We start from the raw sequence: 22871 nt of genomic DNA on the forward strand, positions 1-22871 counted from the left end.
AATTCTTGTCGTGCTATAATATTTTTTCAAGAGCACATTAATAAAAATATATATATTGTTTTTCCCCTATTGGTTTTCTTGATGCTTGAGATACACGCAGAATAAAGAAACACTATTTGAATAACAAACATAATGCTATATATTTGTGTTTGCATCCCTTAAAATAATATTTTGAGTTAGTCGGGTCGTTTTGACCGTTTACATGAAACTTTTACTTTAAAAACTTTCCCAAAATCACATGTCAACAATTACATAGTAAACCAGCGTTGACTATTATATAATATAATAATAATTTAAACTAACGAAGCACAGCAATATATATTGTAAGTTATACATCAAAGTTGAATAAAAATATACCTCGTTTTATGGAAAATAAATCGAAGCGACGAGAGTCCATAAAAAATATATAATTTATATTATAAACAAATTTTATCGATATGTCATCATTTTATGCAATAGCCGTATCACGTGTTTTAGGAAATAAATCACAATGACAAAGTAGTTAAAAAAAAAAAAAATGAAAGAAATTATCATTTGTACAAAACTTTTACGATTTTCCGTAGCACGTTTTTTTTACAAATATCTTTTCATATCTAAACAAAGAAAATATAATATTTATGTAATATATATACAAGAAAATATTATATATATATATGTATATATGTATAGCTAAAATAACGCAATTATAAGAACTGGTAAAACAGTCCGAATATTGCAATACATAATTTATAATTCTTGATTTTCATTCATTGTAATATTGTTGTTAATTTTATTTAAACCCGATGATGACTCATTAGTGGCCCATTAGCTGTATGGTTTCCTAACATTTAGCAATTCCATCCGGAAAAATGTTGAATATGCGTTACTGCTTTGATACAAACCGTCACCCAAGTACACTAAAACCAAAATATTTTAAAACCCCTAAAAATATAAACGGTTGTTAATATTCATTTTAGTTTTAACTAATATAGAGTTTATATTACATTTAACAAATTTTTAGAGGAAATAATAGTAACTCGAAGGTATAAGCATCTAAATAAAATGTTATTGATTTTGAGTTAATATTAATTAAAGAAATAAATAGTTTAAATGTTTAACTCTTCTCCTTCGAGTTGCAAAAAAACAACACAAATTTACATATTATGTTTTAAATTTAAAATACGACACTCAATAACCGTGCAAGAAGTACTCAAATAAATTTTTAATTGTATTTTATTGTTACAAACAGACAGTTGGAAATTATTCGAAACAATTATGCTTGAATAACAAAAGTATTCAAATTGTTTCAATCAAACCGTATCGTTTAAATAGCTTTTAAGTCAAAATAGCTTAAATGAACTATGAAAAATCATAAGAACGATTTTTTTAATGGAATATACATTTATTTTAACAATTATTTATTTGAATAACAATTTGAAAATGTGGCAATTAATTCGAATAAAAATTGTACTCCCCATAATGTATTCCTTATTGAACTATTTCAAATAACTATTAGTATTCAGACTATTTAATAAAATATTGTTTTAATTATTTTGTTTTTAGGTATCCGGAGTGGAGACCAAACGACACAAACTTCAAAGGATGCTGGCCATAGACAACGAGACCCCGTCGACTAGGGTTTAAAATATTGATCAACACCGGAAACGAGTTTGGTCCCACCAAGGAGAATTCGAATTCTCATTCACTTAGGAAACTCCCTCGTTCCTTTAACACTTTATTGCGTCTGACGCGTACCACCGATCAAAATCGATTTTTAAACGGAAATACTGTATTTTTTTATGGTCTCATGCAGTAGAAATGTATGTAGTATATGTAGTTAGATAACAACAGCCTTGCATTGGAGAAATAAGAAGTATTTCCTATTAACGTAATTACAGGACATAATATTACGACCACGCCAATTCCCTTAGTTATTATTTCGATGAATTTAAGTCGTCTTGAAAGAAAACCTATTACCCGTTAGCTATTGTATGAGGTCCTGCAGGTATATTTTATAGTTTGTATTATCATGTATTACATATTTATAGAGTGGTCTCTAGAAAATAACTTACATCGATATTTATATTAATGTAACATAATTATTGAAAATCATCTTTGCCACCAGAAAATAATATATTTTGTAATTAAAACGCTCTTTTATTATGTTTCATGCATACCATAACAAAAACATGTTTTGAATCAAAACAAATGAGTTAATTATGCAAATTTAACCTAGCCAATATTACTTAGCCAGCAGCTATATTGGATATGAAATTTATAGACTGGCATTGATTGAGGTCATCTATTAGAGGAGCAATGGCCGAAGCTGGAAACGATTTGTCATGGTGGCTTTATGTGTCGACGATAATGATGCTAATAATGGCGTCGTTGTCCTTATAAACAATCCCGAGAGAAATTCACCGTGCCTATACTTACTCTTTATTTAGGCAAATGTTGAATTCAACAAATCAATTTAAAATGGCTTCCACATTTTTTTTAAAACTCAACTGACATATAACTCCTAAGCTACCAACTACTCTGTTTAACTTAAGATATGAAAAAAACCTCTGAATCAAAAGTAAAAAAACTAAAATTAGTTTTTTATTTTACCCTAATTTGCTTACCGACTTTCCGAGAGTTACATTATCAATGAATCGGCATATTTTATATATATATATATATATATATATATATATAAACACCGACAACAATTGTTAAGAAATATAATATAAACGTAAGATATAATAAAGTGTCTAAGAATTTTTTTTTAAAAGCTTTGCTCTTACACCCCTAAAATATTCTTTGTAGTATAAACTATCTAAAAGAAAAAATATATATTTTTGGCCTATCCCTAAACGAATATTTTACAATACTTGATTTTTTTTGAGGGGGAATTAATAAATTGTGATGACTGGTTTGGCTTTCTTAACTTAAATAGTAAATTGGCTTGGGATAGGCCAAAACAAAATTTATATATATATATACGTATACCTATTTTTTTACGTTTCAACTGCGTACTTTAGTACCCATCGTAACTAATATATTATATATAATTTGTATATTGTACCAAGTCGGTCTGGTTGGATAATTGTTTTAATTAATCTATTATTTATGCATGTAAGCGTGCATGTATTGAGTTTGACCACTAATATATTAATGTTTTGTTCAACGTAACTCCAAAAATTATAATAATTAGCTGGTTTACAATTATTATCTAAATTAAATAGTACTTTCGATATGAATTGAATTTAAGTAATAAAAAATGTGCCTAACTTTTAATACCTACCAACATTGCATTCAAAACGACTTGTTATAATTATGATTGTCCGTTTGATGATTGGAAAATTCTTTATTTTACTTCTTGTTTACTTGTTTTCTACAAACAAAAAAATGTATAAAAAATAATCATTTTGTAAAGGTATTATTTAAATTTTTGTATTTCAAATTTTTACCTAGAACATAAGATATTATGAACGTCGATAAAAAAATAAATACCTAAAGATACCATTTTAGACACCAGTTGGTTTAATCCATTATATATATATTTTTTTTTGTTAATTTGTTTAAAGTTTATAAACGTATTTATTATAATATCTAATATGTAGGTACCCAAGTAGTATTACATTAACAGTAGTATTAACATTAAAACATTTTTAGTAAAACATTTGAAAAAACACAACTTAGATTATTTTACAGATCCTATAAATTCAAGTTCAAAAACATTATCTACTTGTTAATTTGTATATTAAAAAATAATTTATTATATAAAATGTACCAATATATATTTTTTTTCCTATCTTCTAGTTATAAATTGTGTTATATTTTATGTTGTTTATTCTAAATGTGTACAACCAAATATTTTATTTATTCTTACATATTTTTAAGAGAAAAAAAATCTATTATTAAGTAATTCATTTTAAGTTTATGAATCTTACCTTTTATGAAAACAATGTTACCACCTGTCTCTAATTGTTTAAGTACCTATGTAATATACAGGCATTGTAAGAGACCATTTTACCATTAAATTGTATGTTATGATTTTTCACTTTACTTTATTTTCAACTTTATAATATGTCTCATATTACAATTCTAGTCATAAAATAGATATTAAACTTACCTGCCGAACATTTTTTTTAAATTAAATAAATGTATACTTTTTATAACCAATTTTTTTTAAATCAGCTGTTTTTTTTGGCATAGTTTTTGTCTTTTTCTACAGACAATAAAAAGTATTTAAAACCAAATTAATGATTAACAAACGTAATAATTTGTCGCAAAACATATTTTTTATTTTATAAAAATTATAATATTTATTACACTACGGATAAACCTCGATCGAATACAACATTAAATACATTAAACATCGAATACAAAAGACAATATTATTATAACAATATGCTACAAGTATATTATGCCATTTAAAAATACTAGCTCCACGTTTCAGTCTGATAACGTCCCTTAAGTTCCATCTGTTCTATAGTTTTTTCCGATTCTACACTGTCCAAATTTCCGTACTTCATAAAAACATTTGAAAATTCCGTTCTAACTGCCGCAGGCATGTCTTTTGCATTTCCAGCGACAAACACAAAACATTCTTGACTTGTCAACAGCTTGTATAATTGTTGACCTCTGTTGTTTAGGACGTGTTGCACATAACTAAAACAAACGAGTACACACAATAAATGATTATGTAATTATATTAAAGAGATTAAAAAAAAAATATATTACACTTTATGGTCTTGATCTCGAGAAAATGCAGTGTACAATGTAAGTTTTCCGTCGTCCACCAATTTCTCCCAATCGTTGACACAATGAAAATCACCAAAACGATTTCTCGCCCCAAAATACAAATGCAACGTTTCGGCATCTCCACTTCCTTTGGTGGTTGATTCATACACGTAACTTCGAAATGGAGCAACGCCAGTGCCCGGGCCAATCATAATAACATTACAGGACTAGAACATTTCCATAGTAATTAAAAACAAACCATTATTTTAACGTTTAGTATCTATACTCGACTGTATGGGAATTTGAATGTTCCTTTATGTATCCAAGCTGGAATTTTATCTCCACTTACAAGGCCAGCAAGCCAGTTTGAACACAAGCCGAATCTCTTGGCTACTAATTTGGTTTTATACCGGACAACCGCAACTAGTATGTGTATTTCATTTAAATGCACCTATGACAGTTTAATGTATAAATTAACTAACATTAACAAACTAAACAATACTCACAGAAGGTGCTGAAGCGATTGAAAAAGCTCTTGGTCGTATAGGAGAAAATACTTCGAACAGATAATCCAAAGGAATATTAGCCAGAGCGTGAGGAAAGTCAGACAATACTTCTAAAATTGTTCTTCTTGGTCGGTTACAATAGTTATACAGTTCTTCTTGTCCTTCGGCTGTTGTGAGTTCTTGAAGTTTTTCTTTTTCTAGCTCACTATTAGTGAAATACGACAATAATTGAAAAGTATACCTATTTGGAATAATCTGCACAACATTTTTTTTTTTTATTTGCATCAAAATAAAGAGTCAAATGAAAAAATCAATTTTTAAAAAATTACATTTAAGTCCCAATGATTTTTAGCACACTGATACAAAGTGAACGGTTTACTTAAATTATACGGTACAGGCATATCAGGACTCTGTTGAACGACAGTCATCATAGAATTTCTATTCAATTCAGTTTTTAGATTTTCTTTCATTAGTTCAAAAAAACTATTAACTGCGTTTTCAGAATTAACTGGACGCACCATTAATACGTCTCCGGGGGAATACTTTAAACTATTTTCCGTGTACTCAAATTTAATTAACCGTACATCCTAACAACATATTTATCAAAACAATACTTGTAGTTAAATTATTATGCACACAAAAACAATATAATTTTGTAATTACTTGGAAATGGTTCAAAGCTGTTGTTCTTATGTTTGATAAACAATTTAATGTTGTAGAATTTGTTTTTAACAAATCAGCATTTGGTAATTTATTGTTTGTGCTAGAACTATCATCGTCATTTAAAATTTGAACTCTCCATCTAAAAGAAAAAAAATTAACTGTTTATATAATATTTAAAAATGTTTGTAAAAAAAAAAAAATGCACATAAATTGTAAATATTTACCTGGGCGGAGGCAATGCATTTCTATCTATTAAGACCATTTCCTTTGGAAGTGGATGTTTCTCTAATAAAGCAGTCCATAAATTATCTATCCACGGGTCGATTACAGCAAACGCTCCAATATCATGTTGATCATCAGCTAACCCAATATTGCACAAAGGCTTTCCACCTAACTGCAAAAGTCTTCTATAGAGTTTTTTAGCCACATGATTAAACTTCACGTAAGAACTATCACCCATGCCTAAAACTGCAAATCTATAATGAAAAATTTAGTGTGAAACACAGTATTAAAATATGTATATGTAAAATTTGTATCATGAAAAACACTAACTCTACATTAGTTAAAGAATTGGAAGGTAAGTTTTTTCTGAGCAAAAACTTCCAAGCTGTTTTCATGTTCTCCGGTTGGTCACCTTGTCCCGTGGTTGAACAAACAAAAATAATTTTTTTTTCAAAAATTAGTTTATCTATTGGGTAATCATCCATTGCAACAACAGGGCCACTATAATGTAACCTTAAAAATATAATGTATTTTAAATACAATTTTGTAACATGTAATTATTAATAATAAATAGTAATATTCAAAATTTCACGCCATTTGAATTATAACCTAAATATTATTTAATAAAAATGTAGATTAAAAAATAATAAGTCTTTCATGTAGCCGCGGACTACTAAATTTTGACTGTAAGTTTGTTTTCAAACATACTATTTATTTCTCTGCAATACTCTTAACCTTTTTACCTGTTAAAGAATAGACTTTCAACACATTTTGACAAGTTCTCTGAACTAGTTTTAGACACACAAATATGATTATCATTTACAATTTAAGACACTACAATGCCAATGAACTATTTTCCTAAAACAACGAGCAGTGGCTGTAGTCGTTATGGTATGCACTATGTATACTGTACGCTATGCTACCGACCTCTTATCTAAATAATATGCATGTACTTATAACGGACATTGTGTGTCCGCAGTTAGAGTACACGATTTTCATTGCCACACAGCATATCCTACAACTACACCAGTATCCTAATGTCCCTTAAGACATAATATTCTTTTTTTCTTCAGCACTATACCTCATATGAGTACAACACAAATAGTGCATATCGATGTCCGCGAAAACAAAAAAGTATCCAATAGTATAATATCAATGTAATTTATTATACCATTTTGATTCTCTCCAAATTCTTTCGGCCACTTCTTGGGCACAACCAGTCTGGCTTCCATACAGTATGAGTAGTCGTCTATTGTCCATTTTTTGTATTATTATTATTGTACAAATATATACATTTTTATGAAAAAAACGTTTTTTTAACAATTTATTAATAAAAAATCAGTTTTATTTTGTCATTTAATATTGCCCATTTCCATTTGCAACGGGTGTCGGACCCATGCCCTATTATCTCTTATCACAGAATAAATCAAGTGATCATGCTCTTATCAAGTGATTGTTATCTACAGCTGTTGGCCCTTAAGTACTTTACACACTGTACAAATGCGCAAACCAATTGCTACTCTGCCAGTTTTTGTAGCTTTCTGTTCATTGGACAGCGTCGGCATAGAATTGTATACATTGTAGGCCAAAATTAACCACCTGGTCTGGGGTCCTGGAAGGGTGTAAAAAATTTTCTTCGCACATACTAGATAGTATTTTTCTGTCTACTTAACATTTTGATTTTCGAACAGTTTTTACTTTTGAAAGGATTTTGAAACATTAGATTGAACCAAATTCAGTATATCATCATGTCGATTCTGAAAAATGGAATGAAGCTGCTGATGAGCCGAGTGAGTACTTTTTGTTATAGAATCTAGACTTAAACAATGTAGCTAATACGATCAAATGTGAACTTATTCGAAAACATTGTATCATGTTTATTAAATTATTATTTTTGTTTTTTTGTTTTTAATAACGTTTGCTTAACTTTTTTCTAGTCTACTCAAAATATTATTGGAAACAAAACTTGTCTTCACACTCCGTCGGCTCTAGTAAGATATGACTTCTTGAAAATTTTTTTTTTTATTGAAAACACAATTATTATCTTTGTTTAGGATGTTGCTAAACCCATCAGCGCCAAGCCTCATATTGCTAGAGCATACGCTTCGGATGACTCGAGTGATGTAAATAACAGCTTTTATTCTTTTTCCCAGGATTTTTTTTATTTATTCTACATTTGTTTTTAGGACAAATTTTCAAACCTGCCTATTGATCGTATAACATGTACTTTAATTCCTGGTGATGGTGTGTATCCTGAGTTAATGGATTCCGTCAAGACAGTTTTTAAAGCAATTGGTGTCCCCGTCGATTTTGAAACTATGTTGTTTTCCGAAGTTCAGCATAACAGCAGTGCTAAAGTAGAAGACGTCATTAAATCAATTAACCGTAATAGAATTTGTTTGATGGTAATGTGAATATTTTAAAATCATCATTCAAAAATTACACTATCTTATCATTAATGTCGTTGGTCGTTTTTTGTTATATTATTGTCTTAGGGAGCCTTGATGAGCCCTGATGTGAGTTATTCCGGAGAACTTCAAAATTTGCACATGAAATTGAGAAAAGGTTTAGATTTATACTCAAATGTTGTTCATGTCGTATCATGGCCCGGAGTTGCATCAAAACATAAAAATATTGATATTGTAATTATCCGTGAACTTACAGAAGGAGAGTATTCAGCTCTAGAGCACGAATCTGTTGAGGTTAGTTTAGTTAATTTCATTATTTTTAACTAAGTTTTTTTTTACTAAGTTTTACTTAATCTAATCATTTAATTTATTTCATGTACAAAATAAATCTCGTATAATTTTGTGTGTTAAATTATAGTATTTAGTTTGTCTAAATAATTGAATTTAACTCTATTTTTATTTACATTTAATACAACTATATGTTTAACTAATAACTAACATGTTTCGTTTGTATTTTAGGGAGTTGTCGAGTGTTTAAAAATCGTCACAGCGTCCAAATCGCAGAGAATAGCAAAGTTTGCTTTTGACTATGCCCTCAGAAATAACCGCAAACGTGTGACTTGTGTACACAAGGCAAATATAATGAAATTGGGTGATGGATTATTTTTGAAAAGTTGTTCCGAGGTAATTAAACAATTTTTATGTAGCCTTTTTCTTACTTATATATTTATAAAAATTTAATTTATATTTTTTATGACAATTTCAGATCAAACAATTGTATCCAAATGTAAACTTTGAATCAATGATTGTGGACAATTGTACCATGCAGATGGTTTCTAATCCTCAACAGTTTGATGTTCTAGTCATGCCAAACTTATATGGTAACATATTGGATAATTTAGGTGCTGGATTGGTTGGCGGTGCTGGTGTTGTTGCGAGTTCGTCCTTCAGTCCAGAATGTGCTGTGTTTGAACCTGTAATTATGAAATTATTATTATAACCAATCTGTTGTAACCCTACATTGCCTGACAGGATTTTTGAGTCAGCCTCCAAAAAAACTCTATATAATCTCAACAATACTTTTCACACAAAATCGTTATTTTGTGCCCACTCGAAACCCGTGTCAGGGTTAAAAGTTCAGGACAACATAAAACCAATGTTTAAATTTTCAGGGTGCGAGACACGTGTTCCAAACTGCTGTTGGTAAAAATATTGCCAACCCGACCGCCATGTTAATGTGTGCATCCAAAATGTTAAGGCACGTGAATCTTCAACACTATAGCGAGTCCATAAGAACTGCTATTAGAGAAGTCTTAGCTGCTGGAAAAGTAAGATATTTTGTAAAGTATAGTGTGCGCCATAAGTAAAATAAAAAAACGCTAAAACAGTGGGTGTATACAATTTTTCAAGATACGCTCGACGACCGTAATTACATAAATAGATCGCCAACTTTATATAAAACCTTATTGCCTTACTTTTCTTTTATAATAATAAAGTGATTTTTTTATTCCACAACAATACTTTTATTATATCTAAAGCCAATAATTTTATATTATAATTATTTAATTAAATTGCTGCTAATATGACATTTTTATATATTTTTTCAGGTCAGAACCAGAGACTTAGGTGGATCAAGCAGCACTCACGAATTCACCGATGCTGTTATCAAGGCCATCGTATAAATGCCTAAGGCTTTCATTAATTTATTGTTTTTTTCAAGTTAAAACTTTCCTAATATTTATTTTGTTTTAATAATTTAACGTATTTGATCATTTGTACAATATTAAAAATAATATAGTTTTTTTTTCTAGAAAATCAACTTAAGTCGAGTAAAATAATTGAGCAGTCAAGATGTAAATTTATCTATGTAGAATTAGTGTATTTATAAATTAAATGAATTTATTGACATTGTTTTTAGTTTAAAAATATACTAAATAAGTAATAAACGGCCTCTTACTATGATTGAGTATTTTTAAAACGTTTAATATTATTTAAATACTTTCTTTGCATAAATTTACTTTTGAAATAGTTAACCTAATGCGATCAATAATCAAATTAAGTTTATCCTCCAACTATTAGTATTATAACTATTACTATTAGCTAATACCGGTGTACTTCTAATACACTCGAAGTGCTGCTAATTTTTTTTGGAATTTAATGTCAAATTAAGCTATAAAAAGTTATAGTTACATTAGGCTTACAGATCTAAGGCTTATAAAATGTTTGTATTATAAATAAGGTCAACTGTAAAATTATTAAATATTTTCTTAAAAAACATAAGATTAAACGAATATAATATTTTCACTTGTCGAATACTTTTACTATAAAACTTTAACTAAGTAAAAACAAAACATTACATGCTTAGAATATTTTAACATAATATAATTAATATTGAAGATAACGTGTAGTGGCGGAGATCACGTAACTAATTTTATGGTGTAATAACATAATGTTATCATTGTAAAAGATAGCTCAGCTCAGCTCGCCTGCTACCATGAACTTGTAATTCACATTAGTAATAAATCTATTACAGCTGATCCGCAAAAACCACAAATATATGTACCTAACTTGACCAAGGTGTATTTTCGACACAGACTAAAAAAAAAATGTTTAACAATCACCTATCTTACCTAAAATTATTTGATCACTAAAATTACATAATTAAATACTAATATAAATAAACATCAGTGAAATATAAATAATGCATAATAGTATTTAAATGACAAAAAATATTATATGTATTTTGTCATGACAGTGATAGCACAGTTTAAATGAAGTTCATACATTTATTTTAAAGCGCATTTTAATTTTGGATCAGGCCATTGTAACACAGAATGTGAGTGTTATAAATAAATAAGTGACAATAGTGAATGGGCAAATATTTATAATTGATTAAATACAGAAATTTAGTTTTAATTAGTACTTAGTAGACTTTTTGGTAAAATTCGGTTCAGGGCTTTGCACACACCGTGAATTTTGCTCGATTTTACAATAAATTGTATGCTTATTATTACTCTATTACTACTGTATTAATAAATTGTTGACGCTAATTCCAGATAGACTTCCAGCTCTAAAACATATTCATGTTATGTTATTACAGATAATGATCTAATTATTCGTAATTTAAATAGCTCTTATTTCGTGAATATTAAAACCAATTAAAACATTTTTTTCTGCTCATTTGTAAAAATATGAAGCTTTTAGAAAAGGCTATTGTTATATTTATAGTAACTTTTTGGTAAAAATTAAAACTTATACGAATAATTAAACAAACAATTTGGACGTTCGTCACCTTTCGGGAAGGGGAACGCCACAATACACATTTTCATATTGCAATGTGTGTCCTTCAAGGGAAAGATGGTACTTGTTTTTTAATTTTTAACATTTTTAATTTTAGTTTTAAATCTTATAAGAGGAAGTCATGTGATCAACAATTTCCCATCATGTCTCATAGTGTTCAATTAAAAAATCTGCCCTAAAAAATACAATCGCTTATTTGATCTAAATTAACAATATGTTTATACTTATTTAATACAAACAATAAATTAAACTATGCAGGGTAGTCAATTAGTCAACATTTTCAGTTAATTATTCGAATTCGAAGGTCCATTAAACGTATACGTTACTATTTAAGGTTTGAATATCCTCTAGGATAAAATTAAAAAGATACAAATTTAAATGTTGTCTAAAGTTGTAAATAATAACAGTGACACAAAAAAAAAATCTAAATTAATGTACAGGTTGCTATAAGGGATTCCAAAATCACTCAACGCTAAATCCTAGGGATGAGATCCTCTACCAAACCTAATCGAAAGGGAATATAATTATAATGACCTTAAAATATCATTGTATGATAAAGCCAAAAATGGTTCACATGGCACGTGAAATTCTAAAAACTCTGTATTTGTCGAGGTTAGGTGCACATTGTTACAACGCAAGCTCAATATGAGTAGGTTAGTAGGTATGTAAATAATGTTTACTTTGTTTTGAACGCGTACAAAATTTCTATATAATCGATTGCTATATTTTCATTTATGTAAATAATAGAAATGGAAACTCTATCAAATCGCATGAGTGTTTTTCTAAAGTAAAAAAATTGTGTTTTCGAGTTATAACGTCTAGGCGAGAATTTTATGTACGATAATTTAATAAAAATTCATATTTTTAAATGGCTGTTTACTTTTGAACTCGGTGTCGGTTTCAAAACACTTATGCCTATGGGCGAATTCATTATTTTACCGATTATTAAAAAATAATACATTTTACTACAGGCAGTAGTTGTAAAATAATAAAATATCATTGTTCGCAAATCGTACGTAATTCGAATTTTCGATATAAAAAATTAATATTAAGAAAAAAAATGAGAAATTCGAAAATTGACAATTTTATAGGAATATTGTTAAATATATTTGATAAATAAGTAATGTAAGTTTACATGGTATCACTAATGAACATGTAATTCGAATAGGTTGTTAATATTATTAAATTATCCAACCGGTCTTGGCCAGGTCTCGATAAAATAACATTGCCTGACAATAAACTACATTATTACATAATTACAATACTACTTGCTACACACAACGTTTACCATTTACTCTCGTCTTCTACGTACTTCACGATCGATTGAATTACTTGAAAATCGAGCTGATGGAATGCATGCTGGAGATCAGCGATGAAAGCCCGTATGTCTATTAGGACGCCTTGTACGATTGTCTTTTGGCTGGATGTGCCCGGATCAGCGCTTGTAGAGGCCTGATCCGGTTCTGACCAGGAGTTGGTAGCCGTACATTGGAGAACAACGTTAAACCTTTGCAGCTTAAACTTGAGCTGAGTAATAACGTTTTCTATGTTTACTTCATTTCGGCCGAGCCTTTCGATGTAGACCACCAAATCAATGACGTCCCGATCGTCTTGGAGGTGTAACGTTTTCTGGAATTTCGATAGCAAGAAGTGCAATTCACTCAAGAGATCTTCCCGACGTTCATTAGTAAATGTAATGTAGTACAAAAATTTCCAGGTCAGCCGGTACGCTATGCATTTTAACAGACCGAAGACCCTTTTGTAATAACTCTTGATGCTAAACAAGGGGAGAACTAAAGCAGTGGGTGAGCACAATTTGTGCACGCAGTCATATTCGTCTTTTAGCAATTTGGAAGTTTCGTCCCAGGTGATTTTCACGTTGTACCGGGACAAAAACTTTTCCTTGAGTGGATTGTCGTCGGCCAGGTTGTCGAGTAACAGCTTTCTGGTTCCCAACGCCCTGTACCTCTTTCCGTACGTGGATTTTGCGTCGTTTTCTATCAGTAGTGCGTCCAGCTGGTCGCAGTTGTTAACCGCCTGCTTGTGAAAAAGTTTCATGTCGGGCGGTTGGCCGTTTGGCATGGCGGCCCTCAGCCACGCGCATCGATCTGCAAATGAGTCAAACTGGTTGCGGGGTCGACAATCGGCGTCCGTCAATTCCCTTTGCATTCTGCCCGCCACGTAGTCGTGGATGACCACCAGTCTGTCCACGGCCAACGTCCAGTCGGCTTCGTTCGACGCGCCGTGGATATACTTTTGGTAATAAGGCCGCACCATGTTTACGTAAAAGAGTAGAATCCACAACGTGCCGATTTCCACGTCCGGCACACCGTACAGGGTGCATATCACCGCTCGGATGTTGTAGTGGCTAATTAAATAGACCGCATTATTTATATAATTGATTTTATCCTCTAGAATGAATCTCACTAGCCGCATGTGCGTCATTCCGACCAAAAGATACGTGCATTTCAAATCTTTGTACTGGTTTGCCGTCGTTGGACTGTTCTCCGTTCCATAATTATAACCGGTTTTCATCGACAATACCGGTTGGTTCAATGAAGCCATCAGGCTCAACAAGGCCACTAGGCTCAAAACGATTGTCGTTGGCGATAATTTCGAAAACGTCATTTCGTCGAAAATCCGCACCAAGTCTCGATAGTGAATCGTAACTAAACAGCAAAGTCTTTTTTTTGGCTCCAAACCTCGGGCGTCAAACATTATTTACAGAACTCATATTTTGTCAATAACACTATGTTGGTTTAAAATACACGTACATGCTTAGGCTGAATTTATATTTATTTTATTGACATGAATACTTTATATGGCTAGAGGCCTGACAAAAATTCAAGTGAAACGAAACCTCACACCTCGCCTTACTTTACCGCTGCACCACCGTCGCCATTGCGGCTGACGACCAAACTTTAGTATACGTACTGCACAAGCACACACGTGTACACACAGCAGCCGCCCGTGTAGTGTATCCTGGTCGCTTATTATGTTTATTCATACAAGAGTAACCTTTAGATAATAAACGTTTTTTTTTTTTAATTTTATTTTAGAAGAACCATTTACAGCAATGTCGAGTATTTTTATAATTTTTTGTTAAGAATAATATTAAATATATTTGTTAAATAAGTAATAAGTATTACATTGTATCACTAATTAACATGTAATTCGAATATTTTTTTACACTAGTTGTTAATATTTTTAAATTATCGAAACTGTCTTGGCCAGGTCCTGACAAAATAACATTGCCCGACAATAAAATACATTATTACATAACTACAATATTTCTTTTACCATTTACTCTCGTCTTCTACGTACTTTACGATCGATTGAATTACTTGGAAATCGACTTGATGGAAAGCATACTGGAGATCAGCGATGAATGCCCGTATGTCTTTTAGGATGCCGTATACAATTTTCTTTTGGCTGGATGTGCCCTGTGATCAGCGCTTGTAGAGGCCTGATCCGGTTTTGACCAGGAGTTGGTGGCCGTGCATTGGAGAACAACGTTAAACCTTTGCAGCTTAAACTTGAGCTGAGTAATAACGTTTTCTATGCCTACCTGATTTCGGCCGAGCCTTTTCATGTAGCCCACCAAATCCATGACGTTCCGATCGTCTTGGAGGTGTAAATTTTTCTGGAATTTCAAAAGCAAGAAGTGCAATTCACTCAAGAGATCTTCTCGACGTTTATTCGTAAACGTAATGTATTTATTTATTTTATTTCAATACGAGCCGCAGCCCAAAGTACAGAATATCAAATTAACTATAAACTAATAACTATGAAAAAAGATAATAAGACAAAAGAAAAATATATTACAAATTATAATTTAAAAACTAAAAGACGGATCCTCGTTGGCAATACGCATCATCCTATTCAGTGGTTTGTTACGGGAATAATTTGTCATATATAGTGGAATAGTGAAAGGAAAGGAAGAGCGGATCTGGATACAGGGAATTTTTAAGTTGACTTTGGAAAGAAGTTCAGGACAGTCGATCGACCCATCGATAAGTTTGAGCAGGAAGACCTTGTTAATGGTAATACGTCTATCAGCTAAAGACTGTAAACCTAACCTATTGAATACTGCATCATAAACATAAGGTCTATGTTCTATTTTTAATAGATATGCAGCAAAACTCAAAAATGTTCGTTGGACTCTTTCCAGTTGATTATTATTGCTTGCGGTGTGAGGGTTCCATATAATAACAGAAAATTCAAGAATAAATCTGATAAGCGCACAATATAAAGCTTTTAGTGGAGTTATCAACTTAAATTCGTTACAAACCAGCTTAAGGAATCCAAGAGCTTTTAAAGCTTTACAGCATGTCGCATCTATGTGGTTATGAAAATTTAAGTTTCTATCATAGAAAATTCCAAGATCTTTCATCGTATTTCCTTCAATAGCAAGATAGGTCCCACGAAGTAAGTATTTAAATTCTAAGTGAGTGCGACCTCTATAAAAAGACTTTGTGCAACATTTAGAGACATTTAAGTCCAAACCAATATTTATAGCCCAAGCATCTAACGCGCATAAGTCACTTTGAAGTAATTGGCAGTCATGTAGCGAATTTCTAGAAATAGCTTTAAGGCGTCTGCAAGTAGTAAGAATTTACTGTGGCGAATAACTTTTTTTACGTCATTAATAAACAATGTAAAGAGTAACGGGGAAAGATGGCCACCTTAAGGTACCCCAGACGGCGTGTTTAATACCTGTGATTTGATATCAAATATTTTCACGAATTGCTTGCGATCGGATAAATAAGATCTGAACCATGATAACAAAGGCTCCTCAAAACCATATTTTCGCGTATTTCTTCTCCGCGTTTTGGTCTTGAAAGTGAACAGTTTAACAACCAAAATTAAAACAATGGCGTAAAATATCGAAAAAAAAGTAGTCATCGATGGGTTTAATCACGGCAACCAAATACCCGTTTATATTAGGGTGGCGCAAAGAGAAAATAAATGTTTTTTTTCGCCCGCCACTAAAAATTAATCTTTATAGTAAATAAATAGGTTTATCGAAATTTGGGGTCATTCGGAAAAGTTTAACAGGTCGCTCGACGCGATTTAATAAAAATGCTAGGTATTTTTCATTAATTTGCACAATTTCTTGTCTAAAACTAAAACTATTCAATATTCTCTTAATCTGACGGTTTTGTTCGAATTCTAAGAAGTTATTCTATCGTTTGATATAATAATCTATCAAATCTAAGCTCGTTTTATATGGTTTCATAGTCATTTTAATTATTTAATATACGTTTTTTTAATTATTTTTAAAGTCAAACTCAACAAAATATTGAATATATTTTTTTTAAATCACAATTTTAGGATATAATCTGAAAAAAAGCTTCATACTGTATCAATAATTTGGTATTATAAATAATTAATCATTATTAATTGAGTATTAAATTAATTAATATTTTCCCAACTGAACCAACTGACGTTCCGTTTTCCAAGGGAACCGTTTTCAAAGCGAAGTTCACATAAAACTGTTAAACTTTTTTTTTAAAATAGACTATGGGACACAATTTTTGCACAACGTAGAAAAATATGACACGGAACACCCAAGGTTTTCTTAATACAAAATAAAAAAATAATAATAAAGACATCAAAAATGAAACCTGTTTTGTTAGATGATACTTTATCGTCAATACCTATATATATGTTGAACATAAATCAAATAAAAAAATTATAGTCAAACGTTAACTTCCACTTTTGATAGAACTAATGTTTCGAATAGAAACGCAACCTACGTAGTAGCCGCAGCTGTAGCGTCAGCAGGGTTAGTTGCTACTGTGTCTGTTAGTAAAGATACGATTCGTTGGGCTAGAATAATTAATAGAGAACAAATATTAAAATATATACAATCTTCCTGCAATCCAAATATTCCGTTAATAGTCCATTGGGATGTTAAAATGTGGCCCAGTTCAACTAAAAGATCCGGTGAGCGATTAACTGTGCTAGTCTCCGGCGATGGGATCGTTTAACTTATGGGAGTTCCTATGCTTCCTATTTCTTCAGGTAAATCACAAGCTACTTCTGTAATTGATTTAATAACAGAGTAGAAATCATAGAAATAAATATCTAGATTGTAATAAAAATTGATTTTTTTAAAAACATTATTAATATGAATGTTATTAAAATATAATATCTATTCAATAAAATAATTTTTTTTTAGTATTTTGCTATTTCAATGTTTTAGTAAAATGATAAAGTATGCAAAACAATTTTAATTTATAAAATACTATAAATTGAATATAATTTTAGATTATATAATTTTTTTTTTTTTTAGTTTAACTTTGGAAATAATAAAAAAACGAATATTTAATAATTAAAATTACTATGAAACCATATTAAACGAGCTTAGATTTGATAGAGTATTATATCAAACGATAGAGTGATTTCTTAGGATTCGAAAAAAACCGTCAGATTCAGAGAATATTCAATAGTTCTAGTTTTAGACAAGAAATTGTGCAAATTAATGAAAAATGCCTAACATTTATATTAAATCTCGTTAAACTTTACCGAATGACCCCAAATTTCGATAAACTTATTTATTTACTATAAAGATTAATTTTTAGTGGTGGGCGAAAAAAAACATTTATTTTTTCTTTGCGCCACCCTAATATAAACGGGTATTTGGTTGCCGTGATTAAACCCATCGATGACTACTTTTTTTTCGATATTTTACGCCATTGTTTTAATTTTGGTTGTTAAACTGTTCACTTTCAAGACCAAAACGCGGGGAAGAAATACGCGAATATATGTTCTTATCTAAATACATATTCTCTAAATAGCATTGAATAATATACACTAATATACAAACAAAATAACAAAATATTGATTTTTTTTTTTTTGAAGACCCAGTAATGGTCATCAAAGGGTCTACCGAATCGCAGCATGCTCACCCGCATAGTCAAGAGTTTTGCCGAGCCGTGATCGTGGTGTCAGGCATAAAACGGAAGTAGTCGGAAGAGCATCCGGAGCAGCCGCCTGCCCAACTAGTTTGTAACGAATTAGCAGACGTACCTGCAGTCTGCACGTTACCCGCCTACTGTTTTGCCGTGCCAGCCGTGTTGGCCAATTCTCACAAAACGAACAACGTCAGTGAGGGTTGGCACAACCGTTTTTCAATTAATTTCAATTTAATTCAAATAATTTCTTTGTGTAATTATATATATAGCCCAAATAGCTCAAGTATTTTTAATATATTAAATACAATTTACATAAAATCATATTTTACCTACACTTTGTTGTAATAATAACTAAATAATTACATTCTTCATTTTACATTTTATCAAGGGGTATATTTATAAAACCAACTACACAATGCTCATACATATTAAATTTCCCAAAAATGTGCAAACTTCGTTTGATAAGAAATTATCAGACTTTTAAATTAACTTAACTGAACAAGACAAAAAACTTTATTTATTAAACAATTATTTTGTGTGTTGTATGAAGTAACGGTATTAAAAAACCAAAGTCGAAATAAATAACATTAGTAAATGTTATAATCAATGTCCTTCTATTGATCCGGTTGATAACGTCAAAGAAATTCAAGATAAAACAAATAAATAAAAAAATCATGACGTTTTGGCTGTATTTACGATGAACGTTATTCAAGTATTTTAATTATTTATTAAAGTAATTGTAGCTGATATAACTATTTATCAACGTTTTAGAATGAAACATGCGGGGCTGCTCTCTTCGCCAAAAGACAATGAGGTGATAACATTTGGATTATTCATTATATTCAAGTTTTGAATTATCTGAGATTCTATTAATTTTAATAGTAATAATAAATGCAATATCCTTTTTTGTGATGTGTTTGATGGAAACATTTCAAAAATTTTTTTTTTCAAAAAAAATTCATCGAATAGCATATATTATTGGATGGATGATATTTTGTCGATATATCGAAAAATGACCAACGTGAAAGGTAAAAAAAAATATATAATATATTTCTCTTTTAACGAGAAATAAAATTTCAAAGTATATTTATAATATCTGGTATTGTTTCTTTTAGTTTTTACCTGTAGCTCGTCGTTTGCATCTAAGCTCTAAAAAGAAATTCCCATTAAATACAATTAGTAAAGTTTTGCATAAAAAAAAAATCTATTCAATATGTATGTCGGTTATGTGTGTACTAAAGTAGCGCAATAACTAAGCAACAACATTATTGTTTATTTGGCCAGAACGTTTTGTGACACATCTAATCATTGATGTGACGTAATGATAATCATTACGTTATTTTCATTATATCATTACATCATTATGGAGGGATTTTTGGTTTAGGCTTAGTTTAGGTTTGTTTTAGGTTTGGTTTGGCTTGACTTAGGTTTATTTTAAGCATGACTTTGGTTTGGTTTAAGTATGGTTTAGGCTTAGCTTAGGTTTGGTTTAGGTTAGACTTATGCTTGGTTTAGTTTTGGTTTAGGCTTGGCTTAGGTTTGTGTTTTTGGTCGCTTAATCTCGGTCTTATTGAAGCTAAAAACGTTGTAGTAAAATTCTAAGCGATCCTAAGCCCAAACTAAACAAAACCTTAATTAAACCTAAACCAAAAATCCCTTTATAATGATGTAACGATAGTGACTTAATGAGAATGATTGGCGTCAGCAAAGAATTTTGAATTTATCATACTAAAAATCAATAATACATTGAGTATGGCCTTTGCTTGGACAATACTAAATTCTCTTCAAAAATTATAATTTTTAAAATTTTATACAAGGTGATTTTTTTATCACGGGCCAGTCAATATCATATACATATGAGTTCTAACTACTGACAAATTTTCAACTTAAAGGTCCTAAAATTACGGCTAAAAAACTAAAAAAAAAAAAAATCTTGAACTCCATCTAGGGGGGTGGAAAATGGGTATAATTTAAATTTGATACAACTGTCATGTGCGGGCATACTAAATAAATATTCCTAAGTGTATACAGATAAAAAAAAGCCCACATCGGAGTAAAATCAATACCTTCGCTGCTCTGCATCGAAGCTAAAAGTATTTCATTTTTTATAATATTGATTGGGGCATAATTAATCAGTCATCCTGTATATATAGGTACACTATTTAATCAGTATAATTGGACGACGGCTTATTTAATTAATAAATCACTTATACTATTGCTATGAAGAAAATGAGTTTTAATAAATTGTTATAATGGTTAATGTACATTTTATTTTTCGAGAAAACGTGGTTAATACTTTAAATGGAAGTAAGATGAAATAGGTTGAACATCATGGATGTTTTGCAAATATTATAACATTTGAAGTATTTTTCTGTAAAACATTTTTTTACATAGGTTTACATATCTACTATATTTTTTTTTATCGTTGGTGTTAACACCTTTTGTCGTCTAACCTTGGCTTAATCAAATATACGCAAAACACATGTGATATGCTACCGTAGTTTGACTTTTGCATCTCGATGTAACCAAAAAAAAAAAAACAGCCGTAGAATATATAAAAAATGCAATAATGTTTTGGACAAATTAGTTTTCAAGAATAGTATACCATACCCTGATCTTTTATTTATTAAATAAAAATAAAAATTAGAGCCAGTAAATGTTGAAACTTTAATTTCAAATCGATCCGACTCAATACCAAGTAGATACATTTTGTGATTTGTAGAGTTGCCACTCAAAAGAATAGGTCCAGTATTAAAAAAGTTACAATGTATACAGACACAAAAAAAAGCTCTCATCATTGCAAAAACCAATAGCATCGCTGCTCCACATCGAATTTATAAAATAGATCTATCAATTTTAAAAACGCTCATTGCTTTGTATTCTACTCAATAATAAAATATTTATTATTGTGGTGACACCAAACGTTCGTGGTAAATTTTCAACAAATCAGTGGTTTCATCTTAGGTCAATGCGATTTATGAATTATTTCAATTTATTGTTACAAAAGTTTTTGTACAAAAATCGCCAAATCGGCGCACGTGATTTAAAAGTGACACCGAGTTCACAAGTAAACGAATATTTAAAAATATGATTTGAAGTGTTGTTTATCGAATTCTCGCCTAAGCGTTTACACGAAAACACAATTTTTTTTAGCACAATTTTCATACCTGTTTGATGTACAAATAATATTAAATGAGCAAAAAAAACGTTATAAACATTACTACTATGTACTAGATGGTATAATAACAAAAACGAGAAAACGTTTTCAAAATTTTCCCCAAAAACGTATAGCTGTAATAACTATTGTATGACCAAAGTGTGAGCCTGAGTTAACTGTTTTTCTTATATTTTTCGATAAATATTATTTTGACACAATACGACTGACAATATTCTTTATCATCAACACGATGACTATGATTGGACTCCTCTTACTTAAGATTGATATGTGATTTAATAAAATATATAATCAAAATTTTTATCATTCGTTTTCCTACTTTGATCTACAAAAAAAAAACCTTTAAAGCGAATCACAGAATTAAAAAACCAAAAAGTAAACGTTCTATTCATAAGTACACTACACTGATGTTTTATGTTGTTTGTTAGACCTATCTTCAGACTAATTATCAGTTCTTAAATCTTAAAAATGCGCCAAAAATACGTCAACCTTTCTCGCAGGGGGGTAGAGGGTTGTCAAAATTTCGGTTTTTCCATATGCGATTTTTTTGATAGCAAATTTTATATTAAAAATGCTAAGGTTATAATAAATCGAAAATATTTTCAAAAAAACATAAAATTTCGGCTTTGTACACACATGAGAATGTCTGAGTACATTTTTTTTCCCATCGATAAATATTCATACATTTTAGGCAGAAAAAAACGTCGATCTAATGACAAAAACAATGTATAAAATTGTCAATGTTTGAATTTCCAATTTTTTTTCTTTGTTTTCTTTTGCCCATCTTAGTGTTATTTTTTACACGTTGAAAATCCAAAGGTCATAGCAAATTGTCGAAACTTGAAAATGTTATCGAATCGGATAAATCGAATCGAATCGGTATTAACACACCATTTGCGCACATAGATATTGTATTATTTTACGATTACTGCCTGTAATAGTCCGTAAAACAAATAGTAACCTAACCTTA

At 30.3% G+C, this 22871-nt stretch overlaps 3 protein-coding genes across 4 annotated transcripts in view; 2 read left to right on the forward strand and 1 right to left on the reverse strand.

Annotated features, from left to right (window-relative positions):
• LOC126843487 (trace amine-associated receptor 3-like) overlaps nt 1–2632 on the forward strand; it is a 69142-nt gene extending 66510 nt beyond the window's left edge. For both annotated transcript variants that reach the window (XM_050581046.1, XM_050581045.1), the window contains exon 8: nt 1543–2632. In XM_050581046.1, coding sequence (XP_050437003.1) covers nt 1543–1623 — 81 coding nt within the window. In that variant the 3' untranslated portion in view covers nt 1624–2632. The remainder of the gene's footprint in view (nt 1–1542) is intronic.
• A 1638-nt stretch (nt 2633–4270) lies between these two features.
• On the reverse strand, nt 4271–7502 carry LOC126843484 (NADPH-dependent diflavin oxidoreductase 1). The gene is made up of 9 exons (XM_050581040.1): nt 7270–7502; nt 6429–6611; nt 6101–6352; nt 5877–6015; nt 5543–5800; nt 5214–5468; nt 4994–5158; nt 4708–4934; nt 4271–4635 (listed from the first exon to the last, which is right to left on the reverse strand). The coding sequence occupies exons 1-9, from the start codon at nt 7356–7358 to the stop codon at nt 4407–4409; spliced, it is 1797 nt and encodes a 598-aa protein (XP_050436997.1). The 5' UTR covers nt 7359–7502; the 3' UTR covers nt 4271–4406.
• A 174-nt stretch (nt 7503–7676) lies between these two features.
• LOC126843488 (isocitrate dehydrogenase [NAD] subunit beta, mitochondrial) lies at nt 7677–10484 on the forward strand. The gene is made up of 9 exons (XM_050581047.1): nt 7677–7888; nt 8036–8089; nt 8153–8221; nt 8285–8503; nt 8594–8800; nt 9026–9190; nt 9273–9482; nt 9679–9834; nt 10114–10484. Exons 1-9 carry the CDS (start codon nt 7847–7849, stop codon nt 10186–10188), a joined length of 1197 nt encoding a protein of 398 aa, XP_050437004.1. The 5' UTR covers nt 7677–7846; the 3' UTR covers nt 10189–10484.
• Nucleotides 10485–22871: the final 12387 nt, after the last annotated feature.

Source organism: Adelges cooleyi, unplaced genomic scaffold (genome assembly GCF_023614345.1).
Source record: "Adelges cooleyi isolate 19-005CV unplaced genomic scaffold, UGA_ACOO_1.1 ACOO_flye_CR_arks_rails_tigmint_CR_PRNA_574, whole genome shotgun sequence".
Lineage (NCBI taxonomy): Eukaryota > Metazoa > Arthropoda > Insecta > Hemiptera > Adelgidae > Adelges > Adelges cooleyi.

Coding starts and splice junctions, on each gene's coding strand:
- LOC126843484 (XM_050581040.1), bottom strand. CDS start 7,358: ATGGACAATAGACGACTACTCATACTGTATGGAAGCCAGACTGGTTGT. Junction 5,801..5,876: donor CAGCTTTGAACCATTTCCAA/GTAATTACAAAA, acceptor ATATGTTGTTAG/GATGTACGGTTAATTAAATT. Junction 4,636..4,707: donor CGAGATCAAGACCATAAAGT/GTAATATATTTT, acceptor CGTTTGTTTTAG/TTATGTGCAACACGTCCTAA.
- LOC126843488 (XM_050581047.1), top strand. CDS start 7,847: ATGTCGATTCTGAAAAATGGAATGAAGCTGCTGATGAGCCGA. Junction 7,889..8,035: donor TGAAGCTGCTGATGAGCCGA/GTGAGTACTTTT, acceptor ACTTTTTTCTAG/TCTACTCAAAATATTATTGG. Junction 8,801..9,025: donor TAGAGCACGAATCTGTTGAG/GTTAGTTTAGTT, acceptor TTTGTATTTTAG/GGAGTTGTCGAGTGTTTAAA.